At 43.7% G+C, this 25,191-nt stretch overlaps 1 protein-coding gene across 1 annotated transcript; it reads left to right on the top strand.

Annotated features, from left to right (window-relative positions):
- The first annotated feature begins 524 nt into the window (after positions 1-524).
- On the top strand, positions 525-24,238 carry LOC310808317 (uncharacterized protein). Its single transcript, XM_083675154.1, has 52 exons — positions 525-530; positions 882-914; positions 1,950-1,982; positions 2,181-2,234; positions 3,087-3,188; positions 3,691-3,768; positions 4,533-4,577; positions 4,916-4,969; positions 5,624-5,677; positions 6,454-6,507; positions 6,739-6,792; positions 6,963-7,016; positions 7,619-7,663; positions 7,870-7,923; positions 8,324-8,368; positions 8,495-8,548; positions 8,957-9,055; positions 9,185-9,229; positions 9,395-9,493; positions 9,685-9,738; positions 9,888-9,995; positions 10,135-10,188; positions 10,485-10,583; positions 10,845-10,898; positions 11,075-11,173; positions 11,379-11,432; positions 11,696-11,749; positions 11,986-12,039; positions 12,410-12,463; positions 12,826-12,870; positions 12,981-13,079; positions 13,560-13,667; positions 14,066-14,119; positions 14,263-14,316; positions 14,815-14,868; positions 15,493-15,546; positions 15,795-15,902; positions 16,149-16,202; positions 16,579-16,632; positions 16,767-16,928; positions 17,206-17,313; positions 18,012-18,119; positions 18,543-18,596; positions 19,130-19,237; positions 19,377-19,430; positions 19,639-19,746; positions 19,880-19,933; positions 20,678-20,785; positions 21,068-21,356; positions 21,567-21,754; positions 22,170-22,412; positions 22,689-24,238. Exons 3-52 carry the CDS (start codon positions 1,980-1,982, stop codon positions 22,833-22,835), a joined length of 4,092 nt encoding a protein of 1,363 aa, XP_083531280.1. The 5' UTR covers positions 525-530; positions 882-914; positions 1,950-1,979; the 3' UTR covers positions 22,836-24,238.
- The last annotated feature ends 953 nt before the right edge of the window (positions 24,239-25,191 follow it).

The raw sequence follows: 25,191 nt of genomic DNA, 5'->3' as shown, positions 1-25,191 counted from the left end.
TAGTATAATCTAACTATTATAACCATATAAGGTGTTTAAAAAGCTTTTTTATTCCAAGATAACATCTACACTTAAATCACTTACTGTATGCTTCTTATGCTCCTTCTCAGCTATTGGTTCTTAAATATGCAATGAGGACTGTTTGTTTTGGTATCAAATCAACATACTGAGGATTTTATCCAAGTACCCATTGCTTGGTGTGTATGTACTGTAGAGGAATCTGTTCAATATTACAATCATGTTTGTCCCACCTCCCTTTGCCTTTGCTTGCTTTTGCACTCCTCAAAGTAGAACCACAACTAACCATTTAACAAAGTCTGGATGGGTTTTTAGGGCCTCTGGGTTTGGACTTTGGTCCTCGGTCTCCACTTTATTCCATTGGTGCGGTGTTTAGTCTGCAAGTCCAGGATGTCGGGCATCACACTGCACTACAACTGCACCGCCAGCCATCTCAAGTTCACCCTTTTAACGCTGTTCTCTCTCTTTTTCTCATCCCTCCATCGGCAACGTCAGATTCGTTTGGTGCGCAGGTGAGGTCACGCTCAATGCTGCTCATGTTCACCCTGAAAGCTGTTATATGACATTTTCCTGACAAATTACAATGACACACTTATATTCTATTGTTGAATGCGTTTTACAGAGTGAGTTGAACAGTGTGCCATGAAGATGATGCTATTATGCTATACTAAATAATTTCTATAATAATCTGACTATAAACATACATACTTAAACTACAGACGTATATTAGACGTATATGAAAGAGTATTTGTGGAACAGAGAGTTTGACAGAAGTATGAGAACTTGTGTGTGTATTTCATGTCCGTGTGACTCTAATGAGATTCAGACCACTGATCTTGTTGTTAATTTACTCAATCAACCAGGGACAGAAAGGTGAACCAGGCGAGATTGTAGATGTAAGTATGCATCCTCTGTTTTATAATGAAAAAAATGTGTGTTTTTTTGGGGGGTTTTTTTTACGACAAATGTTGCTTGACACAGGGTTCTATTATTTCCTGAATTGATTTATTGTCAGTCTTATTCACACTTGGTATGCTTGGTCTATAAGCCGCTGTGTTCAAGCTTACTCCTAACTGAAACGGCACCTTTTAAACCTTTGCTGGTATTGAGTTGAAGGGGAACTAATATTAGAGGATTTGTCGGAGAAAGACTGTTACTCAGAGTGATAAAATACATTGCACTGAAATATCTTGGATTATTTTATCTTGGATTATGTGCTCACGGGTATTATACTCACAGATAACTGCATGCATTCTGAACACTCAATAAGATATCTATTTATGTAGAGTAATGCCATGTTGTCCCAATAGCCCCAATTATCTCAGCGGTTTTTTAACTGTCTAGTCTACAGTAGTTTTGTCTAGCAGGCTACAAACTGGAGGGCCAGCCAACATTCCATGGAGATTTACGGATTACCAATATGGTTGTTTTTTTTCTGAATGAATCACATGATCTCAAGAGTAGCATGGTCTGAAGTTGATAGGCGGTAATTAGCTACCATTCTTAGAAAATGTTGAGCTTGGAAGTGGATGTTTTGTAGGATCAGCATCGGCAAAATGAATCCTGTGTCCAAGGAATCCTGCATTCCTTGGACATAATGGACCCAGACAAATCCTCTTCCATAATAACTGTTAATAACTGTTGTATTCACTGGTATGCAAGTCTACATGGCAAATGAACAAAGTCTGCTTAAGATGAAGTGGTCTTTTGGTGGGAGTTGATCCTCTAAAGCTGTGTTTTAGACGACATCTGCGTTATATTGCCTTTGTGCTGTACCTTTCTATGGCTAGCATTTTCCTGGAATGTTCTGTCCGACATCTTACCTATTCCAGTCAGTGCAACCTGTATGTCGACACCATGAAATACATACTACTCTTATTCCAACTGGTATTGAGAATTGATTGAGATCTCCTTTTTGTTTCCCTGTCCAGGTTGTAGGACCAAAAGGACCAGGAGGACCTATGGTAAATATTTAATATTCTAATAATTGATCGATTTGTTTTCTTGGGTATTTGGGTGAATATTATGTAGACATTAGCCATCAATCATAGACAAAGACATTAAATATTATGTTTGTTATTACTTGCAGAATGCAGAATACCTTTCAGATAGTCTGTTGTTGTGATGCGCATCTTGCTCAGCCAATGTCTTTGTTTGTTTAGGGCCCCCCAGGCGAGCAAGGACCACGTGGAGAGATCGGACTTAAGGGTGACAAGGTAGGAATCAGCACCCCTGACAGTCCACCTGTCCAAAAATGTAGTCTTTGCAGTTAATATACGGAAACATTTTTTGTTCTTATGTGGTATCGATTGAAAGGAGGGCTTTACTATTCACCTTCTATAATTGGTATGAATCATTTCTTTGAATTTAGCTGTTCATTTGGAATGATTGAAAGGATAGATACTCTACATTGGTCGTTGTTGTTGCTGCTGAGACTAAGTTAATACGATTGCTGTGATTAATAAAGAATATACCTATATTTATGTAGGACATAAATAAAATAAGACAAAAGCTTGTAATGTAAAAAGAATAGTGACAGGATACATCCCTGCATCACCCCCAATATGTTCTCTCCTACTGTAATCGAATATGTTCTCTTCAAATGTTCCACTGCTAGCCATGTGTTCTAGTAATGAACTGATTTGGTTGATTGAGGTTAGGGATAATTCTGCTGTACCTGGATCAAACCAATAATTCTGCTACACCTGGAGCATGCCTGGATCATAACAATGAACAAGGCCATGCGTGAATCATCAATAGAGCCAGTAGTCTTGGTTAGAAGCCCTAGTCTGAATAAAGGTCAGGATTAAAGGATCTAATAGCCACTAGAGGTAGGTGTATCTGAAAGCAGACAGCTGCAGAGAGGTCCTGTCCCAGTCGAGGGTTAGAAAACACATCTTTGCCTGATTTCCATTTCTCAGGTCCATGAAAGGTCAAAATACAGTTAAGATACTTAATCCAAACGATAGCATAACATAATACTTTTCCTAATGAAAGACAATACTGAACACGTTAAGAGATGTTGAACACATTCTTCAATTTGTTTGTCCCTCTCTCCTTTTCCCTAGGGAAATGTTGGCCCCAGAGGCAGAGATGGCGAGCCCGGCACCCCAGGGAACCCCGGACCCCCCGGCCCCGCAGGACCCAGCGGACCCGCAGGTCTCGGAGGGGTGAGTTGTAAAACATGGAGGAGAGGACATGAGGACAGAACTGAGCTTATGTTACTTTTGTCTGTGACATGCTGGGAACAAAGTCCCTGTTCAAGTACAATAATCTATCAGGAGTAAGCTTGCAGCCATAGGGTTAATTAAGCAATCAGTATTGGCTGTCAGTTGTGTAAGTGTTTGTGTATAAGGAGCTCAAGGGAGTTGTAGGTGTGTGTTGTAATATTAACAGGATACGGAGAGATGGATGAAACATGAATGTTTAAGCAATAGATTTTCCCTGCCTCTCTCTATCTCACCTAAACCATCCTTTACAAGATGTGTCTGTTGAGTAATAGAAAGCAAATAGAGTCACATGTCCTTTATTGCCCCTGAAGGAGCTGTGAGGTAACCAGTATCGATCCAGTTGATATTACTGTCTGACTGAAATACACCTTTGGAAAAAAGCAATGAGGGGGATCTAGACATATTAATTAACTGAATGTCGTTGTCTCCTGTGTGTCTGCAGAACTTTGCTGCTCAGATGGCTGGTGGTTTTGATGAGAAAGCTGGAGGCGCGCAGATGGGAGTGATGCAAGGACCAATGGTAAGAGGAGAGGCCAGGAGTGTTAATGTCAGAAAATCAGTACAGTGTGACCCCAGAGGCGCTCTACAAGGTTCTACAAGGAAGTAATATAACATAATTGGCAAGTCTTTTATTGATGGTTTAAAACCAAGGTGTAAAAGTGAACAGCCTTGGTCGATGCAGGTCAGTACTGAAGTGTGCATGAACACTGCCATCCAGTGGCTGAAGCGAGTTATTTAATTCTACTCCATGTGATCATGTAATGGATTACGTTGTCATTGTTACATGACGTTAGACACTCTATAATCAGTCTACAGAAAACTGATTGATTTATCTGCTTTATGTATGGAGCTTTCCGCCTGCTAATTTGAATAATTTTTTAGAATAGACTTCTCATACCGCCAGATAACAAGAGCGAGGTCATTTACAAATGATTAAACAACATACACAGGCAGACATTACAATCATATTCTCATATGTGACTCAGCTATATTTAGCAAGCCACCAAACTGTCTTGCAGCTTCCAATTGATACCAATGTCCATCCTAACTCTCTCTCTCTCTCTCTCTCTCCCTTCTCTCTCTCTCTCTCCCTTCTCTCCCTCTCTCTCTCTCCCTCTCTCTCTCTCTCCCTCTCCCTCTCTCTCTCTCTCCCTCTCTCTCTCTCCCTTCTCTCTCTCTCTCCCTTCTCTCTCTCTCTCTCTCCCTTCTCTCTCTCTCTCTCCCTTCTCTCTCTCTCCCTCTCTCTCTCTCCCTCTCCCCCTCTTTCTCTCCCTCTCCTCCTAGGGCCCTATGGGTCCTCGTGGCCCCCCTGGCCCCTCCGGAGCCCCTGTAAGTATACACAGCATATGGATACTATTCTAACAATAGGGATGATGACAAGATTAATACGATTTGAATAGCTACTGTATGACATTTAATCTGCACACATGATCAGTGTCTAAGATGTTCTGAATCTGCACACATGATACAGTGGGGTACATGCAATGTTTCACATCACACTGTGATGGGTAGGATAGGTCAGATCACAGTGCTGGCTTGTTCTTCTTTGATGGTCTACTAGCACTCACTTGCTGTTGTGATTTCTGAGCTGGCAGAAATACAGTATGCAGTGTTTTTTTTTTCAAATGGCATAAATTATTCTCTGTTCTATTTTATCTCATTTCCAGGGCCCACAAGGTTTCCAAGGTAACCCCGGAGAGACTGGAGAGCCTGGCTCAGCTGTGAGTATCCAAAACTATCCCATGATGCACCCTTGATCTCTGTGTTACAACATCACCATAGAAATAGAATGCATAGCACTTGACAGCCCGATTCTATGGCTTTGTCCCATTCAATTGATTCATTATTGAATACTAAATAAAACATAGAGAAATGTAGCATATCTTTACGAAGGTAATGCTCACTCAAACGTCGATTTCAATCAATGCCCAACCACCATGCTTGATAGCCATTCTATAGTGTCTGTTTCTATGATTTGAGTCAGACTCCAACCCAGTCTGACGTCTGATCTCTGACCTGTAGAACCGGGTGGAATGTTACCCCATGTGAGGGTCACATCCCCTACAGAGATGAAGTGAAAATCACCAACATCGTTACCCTTAATTAAAATCAAACCACTGTGAACTGGCAAACACCCCTGTTCTTCTACAGGATGTTTGTCTCCGATAAAAAGCTGTAAAAAGCTCCCTTTTTACACTACGTAAAACAACTCTTTAAGCGGTGCTGTAATATGTACAAGGTGTACATTGTAAAGTTAATGTGGCTTTTATTGTTTCATCTAAATTTATTGTAAGATGATTGCATCGATCTACAGTAAGTCTATGGACAACTACAAAGACCTCTCTCACCAAGTCCCTCGCCTTGTCTTGTAACAGGGTGCTCTTGGACCCCGCGGACCCCCTGGACCTTCTGGCAAACCAGGAAGTGATGTAAGTATTGCCGTCTTCTTCTACAAAACCAGAAACATCCAGTCTTAAAGTAGACCCATCTCTCAGATCTGACCAGTGTGCTTAATGCAAAGTAATGCCCAAGTAAATCACAAGCACAGATCCCTCGAAATCTCTGAAGGCCTCTCAACTCAGAACGAAGACCAACAGGCCAAAGTGTGTGTAAACACAACTATCCAAATACAGAGCTGTAAATACTCTCACTGTCTTCAGCGTCCTCATATGACCCTTGAGAGCATTATCTTTTAGACAATTGGAGCTGTTCTATCTTGCCACCTACACCAACTGACATTGACTCACTTGGTTAACCCATGTAGTACTTCAGTAGTACCCCTAGTTCCATCTTGCAGAGTTATTTCTTACGAATCGTTTAAACTCACAAACATGGTTCCCTTTGGCAATGTATCACTGAAGCACTCCACAATGCAGCACATTTTCCCTACCAGTTTGCCTTTGTCCCCCAATATACTATACCAGGTTTGATCATCCTCATCCACATATACATCGTATACGATCTGATTCTACCTATATTGGTTTTAAATGGAAGAATGAATGACGTCATAACTTTCTACTGTCTCTGGAGTACTGCACTCTAGCCACCGATATACAGTATACACATATATCCACCAGGGGTCACTGTCTCTCTCCTAGTGCAGGCCAATAGCAAACTGATGAAGAATAAATAGTTTGAAGAAGAAAAAAAAATACCCTTGATTTCAATCATTTTAAATGATCTCTCCCTCTCTCTTTTTTTCTAGGGTGAGGCTGGCAAACCTGGAAAGGCTGGAGAGCGTGGACCTGCAGGGCCCCAGGTACTTACAGACAGTTTTGAATTTGACTGTTAACTGTATATAGTTGAATGCCTGTGGCAAAAGTATGCATATTCATGGATAACAGGCCTTGATACAGATCGGCTGCTTTCATCATGGCAAGTAATGGTACCATTAAAGCCTCAGTCTTGGATTACTCACTGGTCACAGATGAATCCATTAAATAATATTTGAATATTTCATTCCCTAACTCCGTGCATCTCTTTATTTCAGGGAGCTCGTGGATTCCCAGGTACCCCTGGTCTGCCCGGCATCAAGGGACACAGAGTGAGTGTCTCTTGCCTCCTAATTACACCATCAAAAATCGCCACGATGTTACACATCCAACATAATTAGCAGCATAACGGATGAGCTAATTATCGCTCGTTAATCAGTGCTAATGGGAGGCTCCTGTGCTGGCGATCGCTCCTAATCTCTGACTCATTGTCTCTGCGCAGGGTCACCCTGGTCTGGACGGAGCCAAGGGAGAGGGCGGTGCAGCTGGAGCCAAGGTAAAACAGCTACACTCCCGGTCGTCGTCCCCCGCTAGCCTCCTCTTCTATTTCATTTACAGTACTTTATTGTAGCAATACAGTTGACAGGGACTGTACACATGAATCAGCATGTCAGTTTACACGTCAGTGTACATGGTAAATGTGTTGGAGTACGGTAGCTAGAGTGCTCGTTGGTATCCCCTGGGCAGGTTGAATTGGCTCCGATCTCTCCTATTGTTGTCTCTCACTGCCACAGATCTCCAGCATTTTGTGTCTCACTGCCAGCTTCACATGATAGCCCCTGTGTGTTGGTCCTGTAATCTCTCTACGGTTATGTTATTAGTGTCCCTCACTGGCACTGAATGCAATCTCTGCGTGGTTAATGTCAAGTCTATGTGATTGACTCCTCCAATACATTATGACCAGTGATGCGGTATCTGTCCCTGTGTCTGACTGACTCCCTCTCCCTCTCTCCTTCTCTCCTCTCTCCCTCTCTCCTCTCTCCTCTCTCTCTCTCTCTCATCTCTCCCTCTCTCCTCTCTCCCTCTCTCCTCTCCCTCTCTCTCTCTCATCTCTCTCCCTCTCTCCTCTCTCCCTCTCTCCCTCTCTCCCCTCCATAGGGCGAGGCTGGCGCTCCCGGAGAGAACGGCGCCCCCGGACCTATGGTAAGTTAGCCTGGATGTACTTCTGATTCTCTTTCAACTGAAGGTGACTTACTCTACCTGTGTTTCCCAGCTGTTATCACACAGCACATGAAATTGATGGACACCATGCAATCAATGGATTGCTAAAACCAGAAAAACCGATTTGTCTGAACAGGAATGAACTCTTTGTCATTGATGTGCATCTCCTCTCCTTGTGTTTCCTGTAGGGTCCACGTGGTCTGCCTGGTGAGAGAGGTCGTCCTGGACCATCTGGAGCTGCTGTGAGTAACATCCCTCCTGCCTCTCTAGAACAAACCATGCAATTATGCGTACGGTACAGCGTGACAGGCGACACCAAATGATCCAAAGCTCGACTTTTAATAAATTCCGTTTTTCAAATGGTTCTGGCCTGTAACAGTTATGGTCCAGAATGTCTCCTGATCAGACAGTATCACCCAGCATAACCCAGGATATGGGATTTTCTCGTCAGTTGATGCTGCCATATCTTATGATGGCCTACCCAGTCTTTGTCCCGTGCAGAGACTTGATCACAATCAAGATTCCAATCGTGCCGACCCTGTTCATTACCCATGATGAACACGTTCACCATCAGTGTATTGTAATCAGTGAACACAGTCCTGTCCTCATTGTAACGTTTGGCCTTGTCTGCTTTCTCCCCAGGGTGCCCGTGGTAATGATGGTCTGCCTGGTCCTGCTGGTCCCCCTGTACGTATTACCCTCCTCCTCATATTGGCCTCTTTGCTGTTTTACACATTTTCATTATTATCTGACCCAGGAAGTACAGTTGTAAGGGATGTGAACTCTGACCACTGAACTCTTTGTTTTCTACAGGGGCCCGTTGGTCCTTCTGGAGCACCTGGATTCCCAGGATCCCCAGGAGCTAAGGTTTGTACGATTGATGTTGTTTTATTGTGCTCTCATTTCCGCAGTTATTCCACAGTCCATCGTTATTCCACCCACCGTTGAAACTTAATTTCCTGCATCATCTTGATAAGCCACAATAAGTGATGAGATTCTCACTTTGCCTTTGAGATCCCCCTTTGTGAGAGTATACTCATATGCAAGGCACTCATACCTGACCTAATTAAAGATGACCACCGTCATCTAATATCACATGGCCACAGTCAAATCAAATCCAATTTTCCAAATTATTATTTGAGATAGCACAATACACATGACGGACAACTGCAAGGTGATATGATTACAACAATAGGAGCTAGGATAATATCGGTCCATAGAAATGCAGATGAAAGCAAACTCAGGTGTTGACGGTCCTGCCTTATCTCCTCACAGGGAGAAGCTGGCCCCACTGGTGCCCGTGGATCTGAGGGCGCACAGGGACCCCGTGGAGAGGCTGGTACCCCCGGATCTCCCGGACCCGCTGGAGCTTCTGTAAGTCATAGCCAGGCCCGTTTTGATGAATAATCGTTCATAATTGTACTTTGGCATTATCGATTTTATGGGTGCAAACTGATGTATTGGTTTCATCTCTCTCTCTTGCTATTCCCTCTGTTCTTTTAGGGAAACCCTGGTACTGATGGTATCAATGGAGCTAAAGGATCTGCTGTAAGTACACTCAATTTACACATTCAGAATCTACCATTCAATACTCTTTATATATGCTCTGGTTTTAACGACTCCTGTCTGCGTTTATTATCAGTCTATTACTCAGTAATAAACAGTTGTTCTCGCCCCCTCTCTCTCTCTCTCTTTCTCTCTCTCTCTGTGTAGGGTGGTGTTGGTATTGCTGGTGCACCAGGATTCCCAGGCCCCCGTGGTCCACCCGGACCTCAGGGAGCAACTGGACCTCTTGGGCCAAAGGGACAGTCTGTAAGTCCCCTCCATAATCACCCCAAAACCTGAAAACCATATCACTTTAGTAGCACTGTTGGTTGGTTTTCCTTGGCTCCTCTTGGATGATGTACAGAATGAGGGATATTGGTGTTCTTGGGATCATATCATTGATTCCTCAAGTGTTTCAAAATGTCTTGGTTGATGACTTTGCTTTTTATCTCTTCTAGGGAGACCCCGGTATTCCTGGCTTCAAAGGAGAAGCTGGACCCAAGGGAGAACTTGTGAGTTCTGATCTGTTCTGCTTCTAACAATCATCTACTGAATGGCTCATACAGTATGATACAGTACCCAGCGTTCTGTAAGTGAGCCATACATGTGCATTTGGGATTAACGTGGTGGGATTGGGATTATGCTTGGTGACTCCCTGTAGGGCCCTGCCGGTCCCCAAGGTGCCCCTGGCCCAGCTGGCGAGGAAGGCAAGAGAGGAGCAAGAGGAGAGCCCGGTGCTGCTGGACCACTTGGACCTCCTGGCGAGAGAGTAAGAATCAGGACCATCAGGAGAATCATAAATCTCCTGGAAAATCTAAGATTTGGGGCTCTGGTTTATCAGCTCTCCAAGTACAGTACATTCAGTGTATGATTCAGTATAATCATGAACATCTCTGATTCTCTTCTAGGGAGCTCCCGGTAACCGTGGTTTCCCAGGTCAGGATGGTCTTGCTGGAGCTAAGGTGGGTCTAGATCCACATTGATGGACATGAAACACTAACTGAAAGAGGAGGTTAATGTTGACACCTGTCCAACTGGGCTGTACTGTCAAAACAACCAAACCAGTTATATTAACTCAATTACCTGTATTGGTACCTTTTATGCCGGCAACAACATATTATACAACAAATATAACAATATACAACAAATTCAATGGAAAGTTACAGACGCATGAAGTGAAATACACGTTTGTGATAAGATACTGATCCCTCTCTCCCTATCTTTCTTTTCTTCCCTTCTTCCCTTCTTTTGTCTACAGGGCACCCCTGGTGACCGTGGTGTGCCCGGCGTTGGTGGGCCTAAGGGTGGTACTGGAGACCCAGGACGCACAGGAGAGCCCGGTCTGCCCGGAGCCAGAGTGAGTCCTCCTGGTCATCACCACAGTCCTCATAATCAGAGTAGATGGAGCTGGACAGATAACACGGCCTGAGTGAAATTGTCTATTCTGGATGTCATACAATAGCTAAGAGTTGCTGTTGGGGTTATTAATATGATTATTATTATTATGAATATGAGTAATGACTTGAAATATTGAACAATATGTTGTACACAGAGGCCTCCATACTTCATGTATGATGCTGTGAGACTGACTGAATGTGTGTGTGTGTGATGGTTGCAGGGTCTTACTGGTCGCCCAGGAGATGCCGGTCCTCAAGGCAAAGTCGGTCCCGGTGTAAGTATGACTCTGATTCTGAACCTACCTGGACGGGAACGTTCCCATTTTGATGTTACCGCCCACTGCATTAGTAATGTTTACAGTCAAATCTATGGAGCTCCGGGGCAACAATGTAAATTAATGCTGCTGAGTTGTCTCATCTAATCCATGGTCTTGTCTTCTGTTCTGGGTAGGGTGCTGCTGGTGAGGATGGTCGCCCTGGCCCACCTGGTCCTCAGGGAGCCCGTGGCCAGCCTGGTGTGATGGGATTCCCCGGACCAAAGGGAGCCAATGTAAGTATCACAGGCTTTGGGATTCATTGAATGTACTTTATTGATCCTCAGAGAGGGGGACATTAGGTGACAGACACAGGCAAAAAGAGCACAGAGCACAAACGGGGAAATGTACAATATAATGACTCTACATTATGACGTCATCTTGCGCTTGGCACCTAGCCATCCTTCCTGTGGCTTACTTGGTGTGTTTTCTCTTTATCAGGGTGAGCCTGGCAAGACAGGAGAGAAGGGTCTGGTTGGACGCACAGGTCTGAGGGTAAGTTGATTTGAACTTTGATTGTGTATCACACTGTAACACTTGTTGTGTTGTAGTATGGATTCTTAGGTCCCCTTGTTTTCGTAAATACATACAATTAATTGTATAAAACTGTAGGTCTTCATTCTCTTACAGTTAAGTTCTCATGTCGACCGTTCACTGATGTAAAGAAGAGAAAAACTAATATTTGTAATGATTCTACCCCATGGTTTTGCAATGGTCCATAGTTACAGTAAGTGATATCTGTTTCTCTCTCTGAACAGGGTCTGGGTGGAAAAGATGGTGAGACAGGCGCTGCTGGACCTCCTGGCCCTGCTGTAAGTATTGGACCTCAGATATAACATTTTGCAAAAATGACTCATATCAGTAGATAACATTATATCCCTGACAAACAACTCTCAAAGACATTGTATCTGCAATGGCCATCATCACTGGCTGAAGACTCATGCCATGGCATCACCATTGCCAAACGTCCACACAGCACTGTAGGGTTGTTGATGTTGATGTTGATGTGTCTGCCTGAGCTGATCATCCTTGTTTGCTCACATCACAGGGACCTGCTGGAGAGAGAGGAGAGCAAGGACAACCTGGACCTTCTGGCTTCCAGGTGAGTTCGCTTTACCTTCACACAATAGAATGTACCTTCACACACTAGACCTTACCTTCAGATTCCAGACTTTACCTTCAGATTACCGACCTTACCTTAATGATTCCAGACCTTACCTTCACAGACTAGTTTACCTTCAGATTACAGACCTCACTTAAAGATTATAGACTTTGCTTTAAGATTACATACCTTACCTTCACCCACTAGAGTTTACCTTCAGATTACAGACCTAAATCTGATACTACTTTTTTCATGATGACAGAGGCACAGTAGCCAGAACTGACAAGAAAATATAAGCAACTCTTTTCGACCTACATGGATTGGTGTCCATCTTTGATGATGTTATTCAATGTGACTGATTGTTCTGCAGGGTCTGCCCGGACCTTCAGGAGCCCCAGGAGAGGGAGGCAAGCCTGGTGACCAGGTGAGTGTCACCACTGCCACAGCCTCACACCTGCTCCGTCCAGCTCACTGTCTGTCACTGGCTGACGGATTGATTGATGTTCATCATTCAGGTTGATTGCCCTTCTGGCACATGACAGCCAACAGATTCATCCAAGGACTACACTGTTCTGTACATCAGTAACATCTTATTGAGTTATTCATGTCATGTTTGGTATCAATTACAGTAGATCAATGACTTTGTGTCATGTCAAAGGCTATATCTTCATCAAGTCACTACAGTTTCAACCACAATCACCTTCCATGTCCTGTATCTTGATAAATGTACTGGTTATTATGTGTAAGACCACAGCAACACTGACTGTCTTTCTCTTCTCTCTCTAGGGTATTCCTGGAGAGGGTGGAGCGGCTGGCGCCACTGGACCCAGAGTAAGTGTTCTGACATTGTCTTACGATGATCCTTTCTCTTCACAACGTCATAATCACAGAGATAACTCACAAATCCCAATCCACTAAACTTCCTATCTGTTCTCCCGTAGGGCGAGCGTGGTTTCCCTGGTGAGAGGGGCGGTGCTGGAGCCCAGGGTCTGCAGGGACCTCGTGGACTTCCTGGAACTCCCGGAACTGATGGACCTAAGGTTAGGAGGCGCTCTGCTCTGCTAAAGTCACCCTCAACGCCCTCTAGTCCACAGCTATAATCCCTCTGTTAGTGGGCTCTGACAAATGTTGTAGCATTTATGAGCTAATAATCTGACAGTAATCGTCCTTTGGCTAGTAATCTCCTGCCTCGGTTTGAGTGAATCTGGCATGAGGAACATTGTGGTTGGCCTGATCTATTCGCTGTTGCACATTATAGAGGTCACATCTAACTTACTACTTATCTTTGACCTGTGAAGTGCTCTGGGTATGTGATAGAAGCACTATACAAATAAAATGCATTATTATTATTATTATTATTATTATTATTACATGTGATCATGCCCTGTTGAGCAAGACAACCATCCATCTATACTATTCTCAATCCATGCTAACTATCTATCTATCTATCTATCTATCTATCTATCTATCTATCTATCTATCTATCTATCTATCTATCTATCTATCTATCCATCTATCAGGGAGCCATTGGGCCATCTGGCTCTGGTGGTGCTCAGGGACCCCCAGGCCTCCAGGGTATGCCAGGAGAGAGAGGAGCTGGTGGAATCTCCGGAGCCAAGGGTGACAGAGTAAGTAAGAACCTGAGAGACGTAGACTCTGATCAGCCATGTTGAACCTCTTGTAAATGAACCCCTCAACAACAAGGGGGTGCAGCCCAACAGGGTTTATTCTGCCAATATAATGCTTATGGGCCCATTTCTGGGACACAAGCCAAGTCGTGGACTAAAGGGCACTTTCAACTGAGACCCTCCATTAGTCTAGCAGTGGGCTTCATTTGTGTCTGGGAAACTGGCCCTTTGTGGAAAAGTGAGCGGGTTGCGTTGATTCAACCCACTTAATCTGGAAAGATCCCACAGCACGTATATATGATCTTATGTGTAGTTGTAACTTCTAACACGCTATGATCTCTGATTGGTGCTTACAGTACAGGACATGAGACTTAAGATGGGACGATTGTGTTTTACAGGGTGACAACGGAGAGAAGGGACCCGAGGGTGCCGGTGGAAAGGACGGTTCAAGAGTGAGTAATGGACCCAAGATGAGATTTTACCCGCTCTCTCCTCTGCCAACTTCTTTCTCACAATCTTAAGATATAATGGTTCGATGATACAGTGAGGTCAATAACCTCTCCTCCCCATTTCTGTCCTCTCTCCTCTCTCTCAGGGTTTAACTGGTCCCATTGGTCCTCCTGGCCCAGCTGGTCCCAACGGAGCCAAGGTGAGAATTACCCCATTCCAATGATTAATACGATTTGATATTTCAAAACACAACATTTACATTACATTTACATTTATGGCATTTAGCAGACGCCTTTATCCAAAGCAGACTTACAACAAATACATTTGTCTAAGTAAGTGAATCATCTATCCATCAGTCATCATAAGAAAAAGTAATCTATGGTAGGACCAGGGGCTATTGGCAGTCACAATGCTAGAAGAAGGAAGAATTACTTTTCTTTTCTTTTTAGAAAATTTTCTTTTTTCATTTACAAGAGAGAAACTTGTACAGGCCGGTAGTGGGGATAAAGAGGTCTTTAGGAGGGAACAATACATACAACACACAATACATACAACACACCAAACATGGCACACACACAATACATACTACACACCAAACACGACACACACACAATACATACTACACATGTTGACTGTCCGATTGGTTGTGTCCCTTATGTGTATGAGGTTCTGACTCTCCTCTCCTCTTCCCTCTCAGGGTGAAGGTGGACCTTCCGGCCCAACTGGTGCTGGTGGTGCTCGTGGTGCCCCTGTAAGTTCATCTCTCTGTCTGTGTTTCAGTGTTGTTATTTTCACTCCCTTGGCTGCAGTGAAAAGGGCTGGTTGATGTCTTGAGAGGAATCAGACACAAATCAGAATATTGTATTGACATGCAACAATGGTTGCCACAGTAGGGATTTGTCTTGGTGTGACATTGCATACAAAGATAAAAGCATCACATTAGTATAATACAGAAACACAAAAAAGTCTGGTTTTATGCACATATTGATCTCAAGACCTCTCTCTGTCTGAGAGTCGCCCATAGACTGTTTTTATTCTCAAACCAAGATTATTTATTATTTATTATTTTTATTTTATTTTAAATATAGTCTCATTGAGATGCAAGAGAGGCAATGTCATGTTATTAACTTAATTGGTCCCACAATGAGTCCTACACATTTGATGACCACAGCCTCTTTCACATTCAAGCCGAGCGCCTCTATCTGTATTGACGGGAACAAAGAATGACAGTTGTTGAGACAGATGATACACAGTTCATCAGTACCGCCAGTGCAAACACTAAGACTAAGTGGCAAGACAAAACATAATGTTAATGTTTTGAATATCTTTCATTTCTTGTGCTTGTGTTGAATGTGTCCCTTCTCTCCTCCTGTAGGGTGACCGTGGTGAGACTGGACCTCCCGGCCCCGCTGGCTTTGCTGGACCTCCTGTGAGTAGAACTATAAGAATTACTTCATATATTGGATTTTTTTGGAACATATTTTTATTACAAATGAATGCAGTACAGTAATGCAATGTACAGTATGCAGATTTTTTTTTTTCAGCCCTAGAACAATCTAACAGTGCCCACCCTTATTCCCACCCTTTACGCCCACCCCACTTAATATATTTTAAGATAAAAAAGTTTGGATATTGACTGACCATTGTTCTCCAACCCTTTTCCCTCTCATCAACCAGGGCTCAGATGGCCAGCCTGGTGCCAAGGGAGAGCTGGGCGAGGGTGGACAGAAGGGAGACGGTGGTGCCCCTGGACCTCAGGGACCCTCTGGAGCCCCCGGACCTGTGGTGGGTACCCCCAAACCCCTATCTCAATGCTACAGAGACACCACATATTCTATGTCATGGAGAAAGATGTTAGCCTTTTGCCCTACAGCATATCTATAAATGTAAAATTCATAAGATAACATCTTATGAAAACACTGTATTGCAGTAGACTTTGCAACTTTGAAATCACTATGTGGCACCGAAAGTAGGGTATAGGCTATTTTAGAAACACAATTCATTGTTGATTGATGTTGTTCTCTTATTCAGGGTCCCACCGGTGTTTCTGGACCTAAAGGAGGCCGTGGTGCCCAGGGAGCTGCTGTAAGTAAACCCTTCCTCTTCCCGTCCTACCTCACATGACTGCACTAGTGCCAACTATAACCATGGAGAGATGAGCTATAGACCACACAGCCGAGAGGACAACAGCAGTTGCAGTGGGTTGTGTTGTATTGCATTATGTCACCTCAAATTCAGGGAGTAGAGCAATGGAGTCTCTGACTTGGGTAGAAACATCATCTCACATTAACAGAGAATGTGTATCCGAGGCCCCATCTTCCTCATCCTTCCTCAAACATTCAGAAACTGGCCTATTTTTAGTCATTTCCTATCTCACTGATGATAAGAGCTCCCCCCCAGAAGTAAATGACCTACACTGTAATTGCTTTCACTGAAATATTGCCGTGTCTCTTATTGGTAGGGTGCAACTGGCTTCCCTGGCGCTGCTGGTAGGGTTGGAACTCCAGGACCCAACGTGAGTAACACACCATCACCACAAACCATCAACAGTAAACAAATAAATAATTATGTTTCTGACTATAGATTATCCAGGTATCATCAGTGTCTGTTTTAACTTTCTGCATTTCTTCTTCCTTCCTTCTCTCTCAGGGTAACCCTGGTGCCGCTGGCCCTGCCGGTCCTGCTGGTAAAGATGGTCCTAAGGGTGTTCGTGGTGACGCCGGTCCCCTAGGCAGACAGGGAGACACTGGGCTGCGTGGAGCCGCTGGTGCCCCTGGAGAGAAGGGAGATGCTGGAGAGGATGGACCCTCTGTGAGTGTTCCACTTCCACTTCCACTCTGTCATTGTCATAACATGGCCACCTCATCTGATGGAGGAGATGTCACTCAATCTCCTTGACATCTTTAAGAATGTAATGAAGTGCACCTCTGTGATGTCATATTGTACCATGCAATCTCAATGACGTGTTGTTACATTGACATCCAGGCTTGGGAAACAACCCAACAGTGTACTGGACCATCTCTGTGTAGGTGCTATACTGTATGAGGTAATGTTCTGAACTTTGACCCATCCTCCTCTCCATCTCTAGGGTCCCGATGGGCCTTCAGGTCCCGCCGGTCTGGCTGGTTCTCGTGGTATTGTTGGTCTGCCTGGGCAGCGTGGAGAGAGGGGCTTCCCTGGCCTTCCTGGACCTTCTGTGAGTGTTTCCCTCCTCATTCCGTGAGACTACTACTGTACACATAGGAACCATAACAGGAAGCAGTCTCATGAGTTATCTTGTTATCTTGTTATCTTGTCTTCCTTCTTTACGTAAGCTCTTGGCTTTCTGAATCAAGAGAGCAACAACTTGAACCCCGCTAAGAGTTATGGGACCATTGACCTTACTGATTAAGTAGCAATGAACATAGGCCAGAGGATCCATATTGATTCAAAAACAAAGCTTGAAAATGCAAACAGGGATCCAGGCCTATGATTGGACTATAAATAACTTTCACTAGACCAACAGCTGACTGGTCTGACCAATGACTCTTGCAATTATAGTTGTTACAATACAAAAGGACAACCGGTTAAGACAGAGAAATCAAAGCAAACAGACGAGAAATCATACATGTTGAGTTGTATAATTAAACAGTATAAAGAGTATAAAGTATTAAAGTATAAAATTAGCCAATGACTTTTGACTGTTCAGAATCAGAATTCTTTTATTTGGCCAAGTATATTTGCACATACAGTAAATTGACTTGGTGAGGTTGGTGCATGGGACATAAAAAACAATATTAAAAAAAAAATATATATATATATAATATATATTATTAAATATATATAAATATTTAAAAAATGTTTTAGCAAAACTGTTGCCAATGATGCTGAGTGTCCACATCTTGTCTTTCACAGGGAGAGCCTGGTAAGCAGGGAGCTTCTGGTTCTACTGGTGACCGCGGACCCCCTGGGCCTGTGGGACCCCCTGGACTGAGTGGACCCGCTGGAGAGCCTGGAAGAGAGGTCAGAATGAAACCACCAAAACAACATAAACAAGAACCATCACAACAACAAGAGACACATTACATAAAGCAGATCAAGCAATCTCACAGAAGCAACAGAAACATAAGCAGCAATAATGTTAGCAACAACAACAACAACAACAACAACAACAACACAATAAATAAACAGAACAATAACCACAACGACAGTCATGTACAGTATCATCACCACTGCAGCATCTTTAACAGGAGCAACAATGATCTGTATCTATAGAGAGCCTTTATTCCATGGATCTCACACACACACACACACACACACACACACACACACACACACACACACACACAAACACACACACACCATGCCAGTATGACAGCTAGCCTACTCACTGATGAGTAGCTGTTGCATTTCAATGATTCATGTTCTCTGCTTCTACCCACACAGGGCAATGCTGGATCTGATGGACCCTCTGGTAGAGATGGATCCACTGGTGTCAAGGTGAGACAACCGCATCATACAGGACTCCAATCAGACCAATCACTTACATTGATGGATCCAGTGGATCTATCTACTGTATATTCCTCTGTGGCTCAGTTGGCAGAGAATAACTAAGGTTGTGGGTTCGATTCCCGCTGGGAGCATATATGCAAAAAAATGTATGCACTCACTATACTGTCTATACTATACTGGATAAAAGCGTCAGTTAAATGGCATATAATGATAGATATGTATATATACAGTACCAGTCAAAAGTTTGGACACAAACTTGCCAAGAGTGTGCAAAGCTGTCATCAAAGCAAACGGTGGCTACTTTGAAGAATCTAAAATATTAAACATATTCTGGTTTGTTTAACACTTTTTTGTTTCCTACATAATTCCATTTGTGGTCCTTCATAGTTTTGATGTCTTCAGTATTAATCTACAATGTAGAAAATAATACTGGTACTGTATGTATATATCACTTCAATTGATGGATAGTATCATAAATGCAGTTGAAATGTACTTAATGAATCTGTCCTGTCCACCTGTAGGGAGAGCGTGGTAACACCGGCCCTGCTGGTGCCCCTGGTTCCCCTGGTGCTACCGGAGCCCCCGGCCCTGTCGGCCCTCTTGGCAAGCAGGGAGACAGAGGAGAGTCTGTGAGTACCCCTTCACACACACACACACACACACACACACACACACACTCTCACACATTATAAATGGTCAATACTTTGGTCTTCTGTTATTGATGGTGTAGTGGTTAGCCTGTCTAATGGTGGGCCCTCTTGTTTTTAGGGTGCCCAAGGACCTGCTGGGCCCTCTGGACCAGCTGGCGCTAGAGGAATGGCCGTAAGTGTCACCGCTCATGTCATGTGAACCACACACACACACACACACACACACACACACACACACACACACACACACACACACACACACACACACACACACACACTGTTACTGTTGATTTTTCCCTCTCCACTGAGCATTTCTCTGTAGCCTAGCATAGCAATCCATATCCAGCTCTTGACTGACACTCTCTGCCCCTCTACATCAGGGACCCCAAGGACCACGCGGAGACAAGGGAGAGGCTGGCGAGACAGGAGAGAGGGGACAGAAGGGTCACCGTGGTTTCACCGGTCTGCAGGGTCTGCCCGGACCTCCCGTAAGTGACCAGTCCTCTGGCCATGGCAGTATCTCTGGCATCCCCTAATCCATGAGACGTTCAACATATGGACTGAGTTCTATCCCCTGACTTCTTCTTCTTCTTCTTCTCCTCCTCGTCTTTGTCCAAACAGGGCCCCGCTGGAGACTCTGGAGCTGCTGGACCCGCCGGACCAAGTGGTGCTAAGGTGAGAGAGGACTGGAGACCAAATCAAATCAAATCAAATCAAATCAAATCGCATTTTATTCGTCACTTATCGCACACCGTTGTAATAGACGAGTGAAATGTTTTTGGATCTTGTACCGCCTACATAATCCCTCCGTACTCAATAACACAACACAGACAGAGACTAGCCATGTGTACCGTTAGCTCATGCTAGGATAACGAGCGGCGCAGGCCAGGGCCTCAGTCCTTTACATCCTCTGACAGCCTGATAAAGGGTAGGAGGGGAACGGCCATGTGTTTGAATTCTACATTTATATGGTAAATGGTTAAGCTACTGCTTTTGTGATTAATCCGTGCTGTGATAGAAAGAGACAGGAGAGGCCTTTATTTTTTAACAATCCCCCTATGCCAAGATAACAAGCGGACGGCTGTGGCTCTTTATAATAACCTAATTCCATGATGAAGAGGATGGAGAGAATATCCACTAATGTCCAACCCTAACCCTAACCCTGTGAATAATCATCAGTGTCCATAATAAGATTACTAACAGAGGCTGCATTTGTAAAGTTATATCTTACAAAGCAGGTTTTATGGATTATATTGTGGATTATATATATACTTACTCATGGTAAACAAGTTGAACAACAATGAACAATGTTGCATCGGGTGAAAAATGTCAAACAACTCACAAACTCTGCAAAGACATGTTATTATGGCATAGCATCCATGGGTATGAGCTGAGATTGACCCCCGCCTGTCTCTGCAGGGACCCCCTGGACCAGTCGGCATTGCTGGCAAAGATGGACATAATGGTCAGCTTGGACCCATCGGACCCCCTGGACCCCGTGGACGCTCTGGAGAGATTGGACCTTCTGTGAGTACCGCTTGTCAATTTTACATTTCCCCTAAACCTCTACAGCAGAGAAACTAAGTCCCAGAGAGCTGCAGTTTTTACAATAGTCACATACTGTGTAGGCATACACTCCTGGTACTGTATATGTAAACCTTGACAGCAACACAAATTACAATCTATTCCCTGACAAAGTATAGTAATCACAATGTAGCATAGACATACAACTCTAGTCTACTGTTGTCTTGCCTTGAGACCCAACCCAACCCAACTAACCCATCTCATCTTCTCTCTCTCTACCTTCAGGGTCCCCCTGGTAATGCTGGACCCCCTGGTCCTCCCGGTCCTCCTGGCCCTGGCATCGACTTGTCTGCCTTCGCTGGCCTGTCCCAGCCTGAGAAGTCCCCCGATCCCATGAGGTACATGAGGGCCGATGAGGCCTCCAGCTCCCTGAGGACACACGACGTGGAGGTCGACTCCACACTCAAGTCCCTCAACAACCAGATCGAGAACCTGCGCAGCCCCGACGGCACCCAGAAGAACCCCGCCCGTACCTGCAGAGACCTCAAACTGTGTCACCCTGAGTGGAAGAGCGGTGAGTAGGGGGAACGAATAGAGGGATGGAGGGAGGGAGGGATGAATGGGAAAGACAGAGAGAGAGAGAGAGAGAATGAGAAAGATAGACTTCACTTTGATATGAAGAGAAATTGGAAATTAAGGGAAAAAAATGTAATGTCTACAATATTTATGAACCATTGCAGTTCAAATGGTGATCCGTGTGTCCTCTGCTTCTCCCGTTGTCCAGGTAACTACTGGGTTGATCCTAACATCGGCAGCACAGCTGATGCCATGAAGGTCTTCTGTAACATGGAGACTGGGGAGACCTGTGTGTACCCCAGCATAGCCAACATTCCATCCAAGAACTGGTGGACAAGCAAGAGCAAGGACCGCAAGCACATCTGGTTCGGAGAGACCATGAACGGAGGATTCCACGTAAGTCTGTTTTCTGACCATCCTTACTCTTCTCCTAGTGGTCCTCTGTGGCTCAGTTGGTAGAGTATGGCGCTAGCAACGCTTACGTTGTGGGTTCGATTCCTGCTGGGACCATGTATACTGAAAAATGTATGCACTCACTGCAATATGAGTTGCTTTGGATAAAAGCGTCAGCTAATTGGCATATTATATAGTGAAAAGATACTCTAGAAAATAATTTTCTAGCCTGCAGATAAGTTACACATCATATATTCATTCATCAATCTATGTATGACCTACATGGGTCAGTCAAATCAGTGAAACTTTACTTATGCAACATATTTTGTACAGAAGTGCAGTTCAGTGCACCCAGTTTCTGACTGTCCCTACATACACTGAACCCTAACCTCTCACCCTTTGGCTCCTCCCCTTACAGTTCAGCTATGCTGAGGATGGCCCAGCAGCCAACGCTGCCAGCATCCAGTTGACCTTCTTGAGGCTGCTGTCCAATGAGGCGTCTCAGAACATCACCTACCACTGCCGCAACAGCGTGGCCTACATGGACGCCGCCACAGGGAACCTGAAGAAGGCCGTCCTTCTCCAGGGCTCCAACGACGTGGAGATCCGTGCCGAGGGCAACAGCCGGTTCACATACAGCGTGGTGGAGGATGGCTGCAAGGTGAGGGCCAGGGGGGAGCTAACCCAAGTTAACTCAAGACGACAGAAATAGACCCACTCTAACACAGACACTTGTTAGCTAGAGGCTTTCAGTGATGCAAAAACAACCACATATATATATATATATATATATATATATATATATATATATATATATATATATATATATATACTTATTCAAGACAACACAGGTACAGGAAACCTGGATAGTATAACGGAGTATCATATTCACAAAATCGACCTTGTATTAAATGTATTATCTTTTCTTGTTCTACAGAAACACACAGGCCAGTGGGGCAAGACTGTCTTTGAGTACAAAACACAGAAGACCTCCCGTCTACCCATCGTGGACATTGCTCCAATGGACATTGGAGGAGCTGACCAGGAGTTCGGAGTGGACGTGGGCGCAGTCTGCTTCTTGTAAAGTGGAATAACACAACGGCAACAAAAAAACATGAAAGAAATAACTCAACTATGAAACATTACACACACTCCTCAAAAAAAGAAGACAGGAATTGAAAAAAAGAAAAAAAAAGAAAATTGATACTTTTTCTCTCACAAAGAAGTGCTCTCCAAGTTGTACTCCCTGGATGTTAGCACGGAAGGGCACCGGCAATATCAGTACATTATTCCAGCATTCCCTGTCAACCCACTTCCTGAGATCCAGTCATGTTTCCCATGGCCCAGTGTTGACGGGAATGAGTTTGAGCCAGGAGGAAGAAGGACCAAGCTAAGGACGAGTGATGGAGAACAGAAACATGACTCGATGTCACATATTTATTGTCTAACCTGAAGGGGTAGGGGTGAGGTAGGACTGTGTGGGTTCACAATAAGAGCAAGACAAGCCCCTCCCACTACAGAACACCCAGACCTCCCAGTCGTACTCCACCTCCTTCCCTGTCTCCTTCCTGACCCACAAATGCGGCATTTTGAATCAATATAGACCAAAAAAAATATTTTCAGTAATTATAACAAGTCCTAAGTGCTCCAGATTTTACCATCATGAGCAGGAGCAAAACTTTTACTGTGTATTATAAATCCTTGGTTCTATTGTTGTAAAAGTCTGTGTTTATAAACAACCAGATGGTTTTATATATATTTCCACGTTATGTGTGTACATGTCTATATGCACACCAACACTTTTTGGAAAGTGAGGTTTCATTTGGGATGTATTTTTCATTGTCCTTTACCCCTTGACTGCCCATTAGAGGAAAATGTTTTACTCCGTAAACGAACAATCAAAAGTTTCTAATAAATTTGGGGAAAAAAAAATCTGTTTTGTTTTGTTGTAGTCATCCTGATTGTTTAAAGCTACCTCACGCTGAAAAACAAAATGAAAACGTTGACCTTTAAAATCTGAGCTGACCAAAATGAGCTTTCGGGTGGATCTGAGGCTGAGTGGCCATCTTTGCTTTTCTTTCTTCAGAAGGTGCTATGAGTTTTAGAATTCAGTCTATTCCATTGTTCCCCAAACCCCCCCCCCAATTCCCACTAGCCTCACACCACACACACCCCCCACCCTGGAGGACAGGTATAGTCGAGCAAGATAGGGGCTTCTGGGTAGCTTCTTTTGGAGTCCCTCCCCCACAGTTGAACCATGGGACTCCAAGTAGAGCTACCTTAAACGACCACGGTGGGTTGTCTCTGTGTGTGTGAGGTTGTGTATATTTTTTTTTTTGTTATTATTAATTTTATTATGGTCATGATCATTTTTTTGTTTTTGTTTTTGTTTTATTTTGTTACACTTTTAATTGATGTAAATTGGAAATAAAAGGAAAAAACCAAGTAACAATGAAGTTGATTTTTTAATTGTTTCTTTTTAATAACTAGGACATGGCGTGGGGATTGAATACCTTTTTTTGTTAACTGACCCCTTATGTGTACTTAAGATGTTTTTTGTTATAGTTGTATTTCTTGAGGTCAGTTACCCTTTTGAATGTGTGTGAATGCATGGTGTGAGAGTATGCATGTGTGTGAGAGTGACTGTGTGACTGTAGTTTCCTATGAGAGAATCTCAAAACACAGGAATGAAAGTACTGTATTCACTCTCCGGTTTCAGGGTGGGGTCGGGCATGGTTGGCTTCTGTTTGTTTGGACTTATAGCATAAATAAAGTTAAGAAAATGATATGGAGACTGGAATTGTGAAGTATTTTGTACATTAACAGGAATGATTTAATAATGCTTCAAGACATGGTCACGTAGGTCTTTGACAGTATTCTGTGACCTGCCTTTGTCTTTGCGTTCTTTCCCTTTCAATACCTCCTAAATCTTTTTTCTGAGCAATAAATATTAGACTGAAAAGACTAAACTGTGATATAAGATATGTCCTTTTATTGACATTCCAACCCACATTGCAATGTCTTAAAATACTATCTCGGGGATTCCTTTAATCCTTCAATTATCCTTGACAGAAAATGAAGGGCAAATCCTGAACATCGGAGATCAGAGATAAAATCCCATGAATGCCAGATTTAGATGGGTAGCCTAAGAACTTGCAGCACTGCCCAGTTAAGCATTCTCTTTGATCAAGAAAATATATTTCTCACCAATACAAGAAGTTCAAATAACCAGGAGACAGTAAGCCTTCTCATTACTGTTGTCAAGACACACAGAATATGACCTTAAGCTCATTCTCTAAAGGAAATTACATTATTTCAGGACTTAGGGGAGAACATAAATATTGAGTATCTGCATTACTGGTGGTGGTGAAATAGGCCAAGGTCATGCCTCTCCATGCAATGCCTCTCAGAGGACATCTGTTTGAGCAGTCATGTAAAAC

This window comes from Argentina silus (genome assembly GCF_951799395.1).
Source record: "Argentina silus genome assembly, chromosome: 8".
Lineage (NCBI taxonomy): Eukaryota > Metazoa > Chordata > Actinopteri > Argentiniformes > Argentinidae > Argentina > Argentina silus.
The sequence above is the reverse complement of the archived record's forward strand: the minus strand, read 5'-3'. Positions and strand labels throughout refer to the sequence as shown.

Coding starts and splice junctions, on each gene's coding strand:
- LOC310808317 (XM_083675154.1), top strand. Junction 13,668..14,065: donor CCGGAGCCAAGGGTGACAGA/GTAAGTAAGAAC, acceptor TGTGTTTTACAG/GGTGACAACGGAGAGAAGGG. Junction 14,869..15,492: donor GTGGTGCTCGTGGTGCCCCT/GTAAGTTCATCT, acceptor CTCCTCCTGTAG/GGTGACCGTGGTGAGACTGG.